At 46.0% G+C, this 12,345-nt stretch overlaps 1 protein-coding gene across 1 annotated transcript in view; it reads left to right on the forward strand.

Moving 5' to 3' along the window:
- Window positions 1–1,158: 1,158 nt before the first annotated feature.
- LHCGR (luteinizing hormone/choriogonadotropin receptor) overlaps window positions 1,159–12,345 on the forward strand; it is a 52,720-nt gene continuing 41,533 nt past the window's right edge. The window contains exon 1 of the mRNA XM_040623493.1: window positions 1,159–1,310. Within this exon, the coding sequence (XP_040479427.1) occupies window positions 1,159–1,310 (152 nt within the window). The remainder of the gene's footprint in view (window positions 1,311–12,345) is intronic.

Genomic DNA, 12,345 nt, shown 5'->3' on the forward strand with positions numbered 1-12,345 from the left:
GTTGGTTTCAAATAAGAAAGAAAGAAACCTGTTCTTTCACTTCCTGTCTGTAGAGTCTTAGACACCTTCCAAGCTCTCAAAGTCCACCTCTTCCAGCAAGACTTCCAGGATTCCCAGAGTCCAAACAGAGTCTTTGTAAAGGGGGAAGGAAAAGTGTTTTAATGATGAAACTGAATAGGGGAAATTACACGTTCCCATAGTTAACCATAAAATTGTCTCTTTTCTAAATCCTTCATATGTAGATCATATAGTAATTTTTTGCACTGGTAAGATGAAGTGATAGATGTAAGTTCAAACAGGTTTCCACTACTTAAGAACTGTGTGACTTCGGGGAAGTCATTTAACCTCTCTGGATATCATTTTTCTTGCTGCAAACACCCGATGAGTTTGTTGTGATGTTTAGACATGACTGGAGGGAGTGCACCTGTCACACGGCCTCTCTCCTTGGGGCAATTGCTGTACATTATCATAGCAGTTTCATTCATTCAACAAATCTTTATTAAACACTTAACATGTAGAAGCCAGGAATAGAAAAATAAATCTGAACTGGATTTTGCTCTCTAGGACGTCACAATCTATAGCGGAGACACAGAACAGCCTCAAATAGCTATACTATAAGGAAAATAGTGCCCACTGCCAGGAAAAATACAGACAAATTACTTGTGAAGTTGAGAGGACAGAGATTACTTGTGGGGACGGAGCTGGTGGGGGAGAAGGAGAAAGGATTTGGGGTTGAGAAGCAAGGAGAGGAAAAGCATCTGAGTGGGGCAGAGTATCCGTCTGCTCCTCTCGTAGATGAAATAAAAGAAGTTCCTGGAAGTAACAAATCTTACTCAACTTCACACTCAGGTACAGCAGAGCCTGGTGAGAATTCTGAACTCCCCACCCCTTGTCCAAAGCTTTCACCGTTACCACACTCTCCTTCCTGTCAACTAGAGGACGGCGCAGGCCAGGGAAAGCAGCAGAAAGGAGGAGGTGGTGGGGTCGCTGGCCACTACCCCAGGTCGGGGCAGAGCAGAGTCTCGGCTGCTGAGGGCGGGCGGGCGCGGGAGAGGGGGTGGGCAGACCAAGGGGCGGGGAGAGGGGCGCGGGCGGCACTCCGGGGCTGGCCAGGGCACCCGGCCGACCGCCAGAGCCCCGCGCTCAGGCTCGCCTGCCATGGGGCGGCGGTGGCCGGCGCTGCGGCCGCTGCTGGCGCTGCTGCTGCTGCTGCCGCGGGCGCTTTCCGGGGCGTACTGCCCGAAGCCCTGCAGCTGCCCGCCCGACGGCGCCCTGCGCTGCCCCGGCCCGCGCCCCGGCCTCACCCGACTGTGAGTACGCGGCGCCCCGCCCGGGGACCCTCGCTCGCTCCAGGGCCACCTTGTCTCCCTACTCTTTAGCCCCTTTACCTGGAAGCTTGGAGCAAAAGTCTTGGCCCTATCAAATTCCACCACCTTTTAAAGTGATGAGAAGGCAAAACTTGGGGACTGTCTTTGCGTCCCGTGCCGCGCCTTGGGTGGCGCAGCTTCCTGGCGCACTCTGCAGCCCCTGGGGGTCCCAGGCCCGCGATTTCCCCGTTGGGGCTGTGGCAACGGGCGTGGAATTGCCCAGAAGCTACGGGGGAAGTCCTGCTCCCTGCCTCTGCTGGAAGGGGACTGGGTGTGATGCTTTTCTATCAGCAGCTGCCTCTGTCTTTGACCTTTGCACCAGCCAACTTGGTGAAGGTTACTGTGACCTCTGGCACCCTGAGCTCCTCTAGGCATGGGGTGGCGCGCCCTACGGCAAGGGGTGACCTAGTCACTCAACCAGGATTACTGGCTAGCGGCCTCTCCCCACCAGTGCCCATGCGCACCTCGGCAAGCATTCGAGCCACCGCTCTGCCCCTTCCCAGATGTACTTGCATTCCTATCTGGCTGTCTGATCAAGGTGCGCCCTGTGTCGCACCTGCCACACACACCACCCAGGCTTCCCGTTCACAGAGGTGATTAAAAGAATTGCATACATCAGCAAGCAGATGGAGGAAGTCGTTTACTGAAGTGATGGGGTGAAGAGAGGAGGGGCTTTTAGTGCTAGTGTATCAGTGTCACCTGGTCTCTTTTCTTCCATTTAGAAAAAGGTACCACACAATGGGGCGCCTGGGTGGCTTAATCAGTTGAGCGTTTGCCTTTGGCTCAGGTCATGATCTCAGGGTCCTGGGATCCAGCCCTGCACTGGGCTCCCTGTTGGGGGGGGGGGGGTCTTCTTCTCCCTCTCCCTCTGCTTCTCCCCGCAGCTTGTTCTCTGTCTCTTCCTCTCTCTCATGAATAAATAAAATCTTTAACAAAAAAAGAAAAGAAAAGAAAAAAGAAAAAGGTACCACACATTATATGATTGTATTTACATGAAATGTCCAGATAGAAAGCAGATTAGTACCTGCCGGGTAGGGGTGAAGGCCCAGTGACTGCTAATGGCTGTGGCTTCTGGGGGTAACACAATTACTTAAAATTAGATTGTGGTGATGATTGCACAACTCCACAGACATACTAAAAACCATTGCACTGTACACTTTAAATGGGTGAATAGTATGGCATATGAATTATATCTCAGTAAAGCTGTTGAAAGAAAAGAAGAAAGAAGAGTATTATAAAAGTATCCAAAAGGCAGTAGGCTGGTAGAGGCTGTGGTTATATTCTAACCATTAGCAGCGATGAAATTCCATTCTTAGGGAGGAAAGAGGCAATCCCCCACCATTTCCTTGGGCCCCACAAGTCTGTCAGGAGTCCACTTCATGAAAGGAATTTCCCCTCCCTCCTGAGGAGCTGAGCCTCTCCCCTGAAAAAGTTAGTGGCCTTCATGGGGTGCCTGGGTGGCTCAGTCAGCTAAGCACCCCACTCTTGATTTTGGCTCAAGTCATGATCTTAGGGTAGAGAGAGCCAGCCCCACATCAGGCTCCAGCTCTGGGTGTGAAGCCTGCTTAAGATTCTCTCTCTACCTTGGGACACCTGGGGGGCTCAGTCGGTTAAGCGTCTGCCTTCAGCCCAGGTCATGATCCCTGCGGGGAGCCGGCTTCTCCCTCTACCTGCTGCTCCCCTTGCTTGTGCTCTCTCCCTCTCCCTCTGACAAATACATAAAATCTTAAAAAAAAAAAAAAAAAAAAAAAGATTCTCTCTCTCCCTCTGCCCCTTCCCCCGCCCCAGAGTGCTCTCTCTCTTAACTAACTAACTAACTAACTAACTAAAGTTAGTGGCCTTCAGGGAATGTTTGCAGTTGAGGGCTACAGTTTAAAGGTTGAGGGGTTTATATTAATTAGTTTCCATTAATTACCTTGTCAGCTCAATTCCCTGAAGGTGAGGACCATGCTGATAGAATTGGTTTCAATCAATCAACAAATTCATGGAACCTGCCTTCCAAGTCCCAGCCCTTGTCCTTCCCTGACAAACCTCCATCTTGCTCTTGTGAATGACTGTGCCACTAACAGCCTTTCTCACTGGCCCAGTACTTATCATACAGACTTCAAGAAACTGAGGTCCAAAGAGATGGAATAACCTGACCAAGGTCCCCTTTTCCTATTGAGTAGCAAAGACTGTTAATTGTGTTTTTATATTTGCTTGTCTTCGTAAGAAAATTATCCTTTCCTAAATTCACACACACACACACACACACACACACACATGAACTATCTTGGCATCCACACTAAGAGCATCTTCTAGACATTTAGATACCTTAGGTCAGCAAGCATGCTGCCCCTCACAAGGTCAGGCTTCCTGAACATCAGGTAATGAGAGATGGCCGCCTCCTTTAGGTGAGAACCCTATGGACATGATAAAGTGACCTCAACATCCATCCATATACCAAGAGAAATACATAAGAAGGGATAACAGGGTAGTTACTTTAAGGCAATGTTCCTCCAAGTGTGGTCCTAGACCAGCAGTATTAGCATCACCTGCAATGTTAGAAATGCACACTCCTGAGCCCCGCCCCCAATCTACTGAATCAGAAACTCGGAAGATGTGGTGCAACAGCTGGTATTTTAACAAGCTCCCCAAGTGGTCCTGATGCATGCTAAAGCTTGAGGACCAAGATATTACTCTCCATGAAGGATATAATCTTGTGGAAAGCAAGAGTATGTTTTCAACTTCCTGTTCTGTATATTTTCCTTCCCCGTGCACCCCCCCAACACACACAAAATACCTATTTATTGCAAAAGGCAACTATGATCAAATTAAAAGCCCAAACTCTGATACATATGGAAAATATGCAGGATTAAGAAAGGTTTTGTTCGTTTTTGTCCTCAAAGAGGAATAAGGGAAGGAATGTATGGAGGACAGACTGAAGACAGAAGGGCTGGGGGAGAATATATTTGATGGAGTAAGATCTCTGTGAGGCTGGGAGAAGAGTGTCAGTCTCAGATCACAGGGGAAGGATTAATCTTAGAGAGAGGGAAAGTTCTGAGTCCTGGGGGGATGGATAAAGTTACATAACTTCACACTGAGGAGGAAGACAGGAAAAGTGAACAGCTTCATACTGAAGTCCTCTTTCCTTGACGATGAATGAATGAAATAGTAAACAGTAATTACAAGATAGGGAAAAAATGCTATGAATAACAAATTATCAGGAGTTCGTCAGAAGAAGAAACCTGAAATTATGACATAAGGCTCCCAGAAGAAGAGACATACGGTCTTACACGAAGTCACGCACCAGGTCTGACTCTGCAGAAGGAAGGGGCGTGCTCTTGTTTCTGGGGGTTGGAGGAGCCAAGTGTAATTGCACAGCATTTCAGAAGTCATCATTGGCCCCTCAGTAGATGCTGAGGGTTTGTATTTGAATCTCCCAGGCCTTGGAAATCTGCCTTATAAGACTACCATCTAAAGTCCACTATTTGGCTTAAAAAGGGGGGAAAAAAGGAACATGGATTATAATTGTTTGTCATTGACAAGCCCACTGTTTGTAAATTTGGAAAGGGCACTGTTCACTCATTCTTACCTTTCTACCTCTTCCATGTTTTATTAAAAACTTAGGTATTTAAAATCTAAAATGTGATACAAAAAATAGCCTCCCACATGTTCATTCATTCTAATTCGGGGGGGGCAGTAAAAGAAAAAATTGATTTAAAACATTTCCTTTTCCTTTTCTTATTAGTTTCAGACAACTAGAAGGAGAGGGAAAAAATTTTTTCACCTTGCCCATGGTTATATAAAGATCTTTGTCTCTATGACAACAGAAAGGTTGATCTTCTTGATATGGAAACAGCTTCTGAAAAATCTGTTAGTTAGAAAATGCTAATAATAATAATGGCAATTTATTTTTTGCATGTCGTGCCTACTGAACAGAGATTAAACTTTAAACTTTATTATAAGACACAATCCAAAGACTTGGGAAGGATAAAATGTACTGTATCTATCAATCCAATGTTATAGGAAGATGTTAGTCTCCTGACGTATTTCCTGAATGTCTTTTTCCTTCTTGTACCTTCAGTGAAAATCAGGGTCCAGAACAGCCTTCAGTGCTGTAGAGGGACATACAGGTGGAGGGCATGGTCCCAGTCCTCAAGGAGCCCACAGTCTAGATAGAAACACATGCAAGAGAGCCGTGTGGCCAGGGAGAGAGGCAACAAGGGTCTAGGAATTCAGAGAACAAGGCAATTACCATGGACTGAAATCTCCAAGGGAAGCCTTCATGGGTGAAGGGTTATGGGGCTGAACCTTGAAGGAGAGAAAGGAAGAAGAGTCCCACTGGACGAACCACAGGTTAAAATAGATTCAGATTCCTTGCTAAGAAGCAAAGAATAAAAAGTTGAATGGATTCGAGTTTTTTAAGCCTCTCCCAGGCACTCTGGGGAATTTTTTTAAAGGAAAATATAAAATCATCAGAAACATTTGCTTATATTACCCAGAGGGTTGTACAAAAAGAAAAAAATTCCCAATATATAGTTCTTAACTAATAAATTTTCAATCAGTGTCATTCTTGGACAACTGATTACAAAGACATTAAGTAAAAATCATGACTTGGAGTCACTTCCCCATGAAGCTTTCCCCAATGTCTCCTCCCTCCTATACAGGCATCCTTCGATACCCTGTACTTCCCTATGTTTTTGCACATATCCTGCCATAATGTAACCATTTATTCAAAATAAGCCTCTTCTGCTAGAGCAGGGCTTCTCAACCTCAGCACAACTGACAGTTGGAGCCCAATCATCACTTGCTGCGAGGGCTGCATCCCTGGCCTCCACCCACTAGATGCCAGTAGCACTGCCCTCCCGAACTATGACAACCAAAAATGGCTCTAGACATTTGCCCAATGCCCTATGGGGGGCAAGATCCACCCCCACCCTTGGTTTTGAATCACCGTGCTACAGTGAGAGCCACCTGAAGAGATCCTATTCAACTTAGGAATCCCAGAATTTTATGGGCATTATGATTCACATTCAGCACACATTCAACACACATTCAAGTGTGTATTGAACTACTATCATTATCAAACTGAGCAGACAGCTGAACAGGAACAATGAACCAATGCAAAAAAAAAAAAAAGTATATTAGTTAGCATGTACGCATCTAAATGTCATTTTAAAAATCTCCATCCTAGAGGATGGGGAGGTGAGGAGGTGCTATGGGTAGCGGAAGGAGTTCTTTGTGTTATGTCAACATCTAGTTTCCAGATTTTGCAGACCCCCAGTCTATCCTCTGAACGGGCATAGTAAACATATCAGCTTCAAAGAAGCAAGACTGGAAGCTTATCTATATGAGTATATCCCATCCAAATCGCTTTGATTTTTGTTATTTCTTTATTTTAACTCACTTATTAGAGAAAAACCAATCCGCAGCCCAGGATCCATTAAAACCAACCAAAACAATCCCCTAGGAGCCCGGATTGAGACCAGTGGGTTCCCAGTCCAGGGTACAAGGTAAGAGTTTACAGGACATGGAGAACCCTGCCAAGTTCTTGCAAGTGTAACAGCTTGGGCCTGCCCTCAGCTTCCACGCAGCTGGGCCTGACCAAAAAAAAAAAAAAAAAAATCTCAGAATTCATATCGCTCATGTCCCAGCTCCCATTACCACCACCCCCAACACACCCAACAAAAGCAAAGGCCCAAGGTAGAGGTTGATCTTGAAACTCAGTTCTAACTCAAGTCTCTCAGCAACACCTTCAAGGCAATCCTTAAACCTGGCTGTGCCTATAAACAGACTCCTTGAGGAAAGCTTTGCAAGGACCAAATTTTATTAGTTTAAAAATCATCCTTTTGGGGACAGTGAATGATGGCCCCTAATAGCACACTAAAAAAGCAAGCAACAGAGTTCCCAAAATCTCAGTGGAAGTGTAGAGCCAAATGTTTCACACACCAATTCCTTTGGCATTGGACCCAGCTCCCCCCTTGGAGAGCAACAATTCCTTGGGTTCTTTCCTGCCTTATTCTTTCTTATTTCAAAAGCAGTAAGTCAGATTAATTCAGGGCTCCAGTTCTGCTCCTTCACCCCCTCTATCTTCTTCCCAAGCCTCTCATTTTGGCTTCTTTTCATGTCTTGAAATGAGGCACAAAATCTTTTCTTCCAAAATGTAATCTGTCAGAGTGGCTGCACCAGACGATGTCTTGGCCATGTGTAACTATTATCTTACATATGGAGCTTTAAAGTCAGGTGAGTCATGGTGATGGAGAGAGACCCTGCTGCTCACTTCCAGACCCAAGGGGGCTGGCTCGATGGAAGCATATGTATTCAGTTCTGGCAGCTCCCCTTGGCGTGCAAAAAATCACATTTAATGCAGATTTTAGCAAATTTCTCACCAGCTATTTTTTTAAAGAGGAGAATTAAAATAATCCCACCCACCAGGCAGGTGGGCTCTCCGACTTGGTGGGCAGCTTCTAACAGCTTCTCTCCATGAGCTTCATTTCCTCCTAGCTTCTGCCTCACAGGGAGAAGACACCCCCTCCCAGTCAGCAAACCACTCACAGCTGTGCTCTGTGTGGTCCTGAACCACAGCTCTTTAATGCCACCTGAGCCAAATTCAGAAAAGTCCAATTTATAAGTAAAACTCAGCTTTCAGAATGAAGGGGTTTTTTTTCCCCCTGCTGCTGTGACATTTGTCCTTGACTCTAATGAAATGAGGTGACTCCTGGGTTCCTGTTTCTACCTCAGAAGCAGCAGCAGACAGGATTTCTGAGCCCACAGGTATAGGACTGTTCTGGTATGACAAGGTAGGGTCCAACGCAGCCTTCCAATTACCTGAATTGATCAACAGGACAAAGACCGGGCAGCCCCGAGTTCTAGCACAAGGTCTCCTTCCCCTCATTTGCACCGTGGTTCGGGCTAGCGATAAAACCTCTGCACCGTCTCTAACAGGGGCGGGATGGCTCCTGCCCCTGAGCAGGGCCGACTGTGGTGAACATCAACGGGCCGGCAGAGCCGAAAGGACCAGGAAGGAAAGGCTCCACCTAACTACAAAGTGTGACTGTAACAATCTGATGGTACGGAGACGACTGCAAACCCGCAGCTGGTGTATGAGGTCGAACGGGAAACACCTATCATCCAAGGGGCAAGCCTGATGGAATTGTTTTGTTCCCAGGAGGTGTTAATTAGAGAAAATGACCCACTAGGTCTCCTCAACCTGGAAGGTGAATAAGTTAGAATCTCAAAATAGCAGAGCTCGTTATTGCCTGGAGTCTGATACGCTAGTCTTTTCAGCCCAGGCTGAGCTGCCTTTCAAACACGCCACCTGACACCCGATTAGAGGCTGTTTTCTATTGTTCAACTGGATTAGTCCTGTGTGTCCAGCCAGAGCATCCGACCTGTTCTGGGTCCTTTCTTTTCTCCATTCCCCATCCCCAAGCTCAGGCTGACACACAGAAGACCTTCAAGGCAGACCTGTTGACCATCTGGGTACTACATCCTGAAGCGTCCACGACAATGTGCAGAATCCATAGACACTGCCCCTGTCTCCCAAGAGCTTCTAGTCTTCAGCCATAGGAGAGAGAGAGATGACTGCAGAGAAATGCAGAAGGTGGGGAAGCTCATAAACCGAGTCTGGTAGGAGTTCAGGAAAGGGGGCCGTCCCTTCTACTCTGAGTAATGAAGAAACTTCTGTGGAGGCATCGCTTGAACTGCAGTTCTTTGAGCCTCGCTCTGTATGGGGGCAGCCAGACCAGGGCGGTTCTCCCTAAAGCTCAGTCCGGCTGCACCAGCTTGGAGAGGCCACGGAATCACCGTTCAGAGCCTTCTGCTCTCTCACTGAGCACCGGCGCACACCCTGTGCTATGGGTCCTCAACAGAACAGAGGATTACTTCCCCCAGGAAAGGTCGATGGGGCTCTGGTTAAGGCTTTTCTTATTTGTAAGCACCAGAAATCAACTCTTGACAAATTTAATCATCAGAGGTTAACTCGATAGAAGAATAAGGAGGAAAGCAGAAGGATGTGGGCAAGATGCAGAGAGCATTTGGCATTTTAGCAGCAAGAGGTCAGTTCCCACTTCTCTAGATTCACCTTTACAATGAGTCAGCTCCACAGAATCCTATTCCAAGTTTGAAATTCCAGAGAGAATCTGGCTGCCTCAGGCCCCACCCCCAAGGCAAGAGCACAGGAGGACAGTCAGTGAAATGCTCCACCCAGACACAGCCGGCCATGAGATGCTTCTAGAGAGGGGGCATTTTTGAGCAAGACAATCACACAAACTGGTGTCAGCCAGAGCTGAGGAGAGTTAGTGAAAAGTGAAGGCACACATGCCAGTAATTTCAGGCACTTTATTATTTTTTTAAGATATTATTTATTTGAGAGAGAGAGTGCAGGAGCAAGGGGAGAGGCAGAGGAAGAAGCAGACTCCCTACTGAGCAGGGAGCCCAACGCAGGACTCGATCCCAGGACCCTGGGACGCTTACCCGACTGAGCTTAATCGACTGAGCCACCCAGGCACCCCATTTCAGGCACTTTAAATCCATCCTCAAATTAATTAAAAGTATGTGGGGTATCAGTTGCAACGAGCTTTTACAAGCTCACTTAAAAAAAAAAAAAGTTTTTAAGCGTCTGGAACAGGAGCTTATAATGAAAGAGTTTCCTGAAGCGTATCTTCAGTGTCACTGTCCTGACAACATAATATTCTCTGCTTCTAAAAAATACTTTTGAGAAATGATTACAGATGATGCAGACATTCCCTGGGGAGAATTCAACATGTAGTTTTATTTACCAGCGTTATTCTTGTCATGTTATATTATTGCTAGAAGAATTCAGTTTAGGGGGTAAAGATTGGGTTATTTTGCTTTGTGTCTTTAGAAAACTTTAAATGGGTTTTGAGTAAGGACTTAGATGTGTTTACCATTTTCCTCGGAGGCTTTATATTGTTAATTTAGTTGTTGCACAAATGACTTGGAAAATCCATTATCCAGGGAATCTTCTTGAAAATTTTGGTCCACAGTATAATTCATAAGCTCCTCACAGCTTCTTGGGTGCTCTGGAAAGTCTGTCTTGGAGGGGAGTCACCCAAATTGCACTTCCCAATGGGAGGGTTCCAACTGACTGAACTTTTTAATCAGTGAGCAAATGAGAAGTCTGCAGAGTGGTTCTCTAGGGTTGTAACGTTTAATGGAAAATTGTTCTTTATCGTTTTTTAAAAAGGGCTATCAGGTGACACCTGCAAAAGATACCTGAGCCCAAAAGAAAGGTACCAAGTGGGAGTATTTACTCTCCCTCTCAGTTGTCCTCTCTATAATCAGCAGAGAGTTAAGAGTCAGGGACAAGTCACAGATATTTTATAGATTAAAGCGTGACCCATGACAAATAGAAGAGTCCATTCCAAAGTAGTGAACCCACCAGCCCCCTCCCACCCCCACTAATCCCCTACCCTTGACAAGGAAGTTAGAGTTGTCACTAGAAGTCACCAGGGTAGCTTGAATCCTTCACAGTAAGCAGCTGTGAATTAGAAGTACTTAGTGTGCTCTTACCTGGTGCTAGACGCCGTATTAGTATCATAAATGTTTCCTTATTTAATCTCAAAAACTGCTGGGGTTGTTAGTATCATCAGTATTTTATAGATGTGGAATAAAGCTGTGATTTGAATGCAGGCCTTCTGCCTCCAGAGTCTGTACTCTTCACTGCCCCACGATACTGCTTCCAGAGAGAAAGCACATGCCATCGGGGATGACGGCCTATTCTGGAAACTACCCTTAACCAAGGGTAGCGGCAGAGAAGGAAGGATGTGCCAGATGGTGGAGAGAGTGTGAATGTGGGCAGAAAAGGGAGCGGCAAGTTCGGGAAGTACAACAGGCTGATTTGTCCAGGGTGGCACAGTCCAGCAAAAACACAACGTTCGTCACGTGTGTGGTCTTCATTTTCAAATATCCACATTTAAAAAGCTTTTAAAAGGTGAAATCAATTTCAGTGAAATATTTCATTTAATCCACATGGACAAAATATTATCATTTCGACATGTAATTAGTATAAAGTTGTTCATGAGATACTTTATATTCCTTTTTCTCGCTGAGTCTTCGACTTCTGGTATGTATAGTACACTTTACAGTGCATCTTGATTCAGACTGGCCATGTTTCAAGTGCTTGATGGCCACATGTGGCTGGTGGCTGCCTGACTGGACAGCACAAGTTTAGTGTATGGATTATGTGACAGGAATAGTGGGTGACAGGAACGACAAATGAAGTTTGAGCCTTTATTTGGAGGGCCTGAATGCGCGGCTGAGACATGTGTAGACAGTGGGTGGGCCAAGAGGAGGCACAGAATATAACTGTGTATGATAGTAACATGGTGGAAGGTATCAGGAAGATTAATCTAGACCTGTTAGGGGAAACCCAGGGTGAGGTGAGGGGAAACCAAATCAAGAACTAGTCGGGGTGGAGAAAAGAATGAATGCCCAAGAAATTTGGCAGTGAGAAAGGAATAAAGGGGCTGGAAGCAAGAGACAGTTGTGAAGGTAGGGTCCACCACAGAATGGGTGTTCAGTGGTGGAACAGAGGAAACATTCATATGGGGTACCCGGTAAATTCTCAAATAACAGTACAGGAGGAAAAAAAACACTGAGTAGTCATTCTTGCTGAGGAAGGTAGGGGAAAGAAAGACAACCCACTCTGGTAGGCTCATGGAGGAACAGGAATTTGAGCAGCATCTTTGAAGATTAAGACTGTGAGCACATGCCCTCCAGAAGCTGATGGTTCTGTCAGAAGGCTAGGTTTTCACCCGAGAACCAGAGGATTCTATAGCAGAGTGTATCAACAAAACCCCCAAAGGAACAGCACTCATGTGCTTTGATTAGAGAAGGACACAGCACTGGACCAGGAATGAAGTGACCTATGTTCTGTCCAGATCTGCCCCACAATTGCCACATGGTTTCAGGGAAATCATTTCGCTTTTCCTAGCTGAAGATTCTTAGTCTATAAAGTGAGGAGTTGGACTAA

Source organism: Ursus maritimus, unplaced genomic scaffold (genome assembly GCF_017311325.1).
Source record: "Ursus maritimus isolate PB19 unplaced genomic scaffold, ASM1731132v1 scaffold_6, whole genome shotgun sequence".
Classification (NCBI taxonomy): domain Eukaryota; kingdom Metazoa; phylum Chordata; class Mammalia; order Carnivora; family Ursidae; genus Ursus; species Ursus maritimus.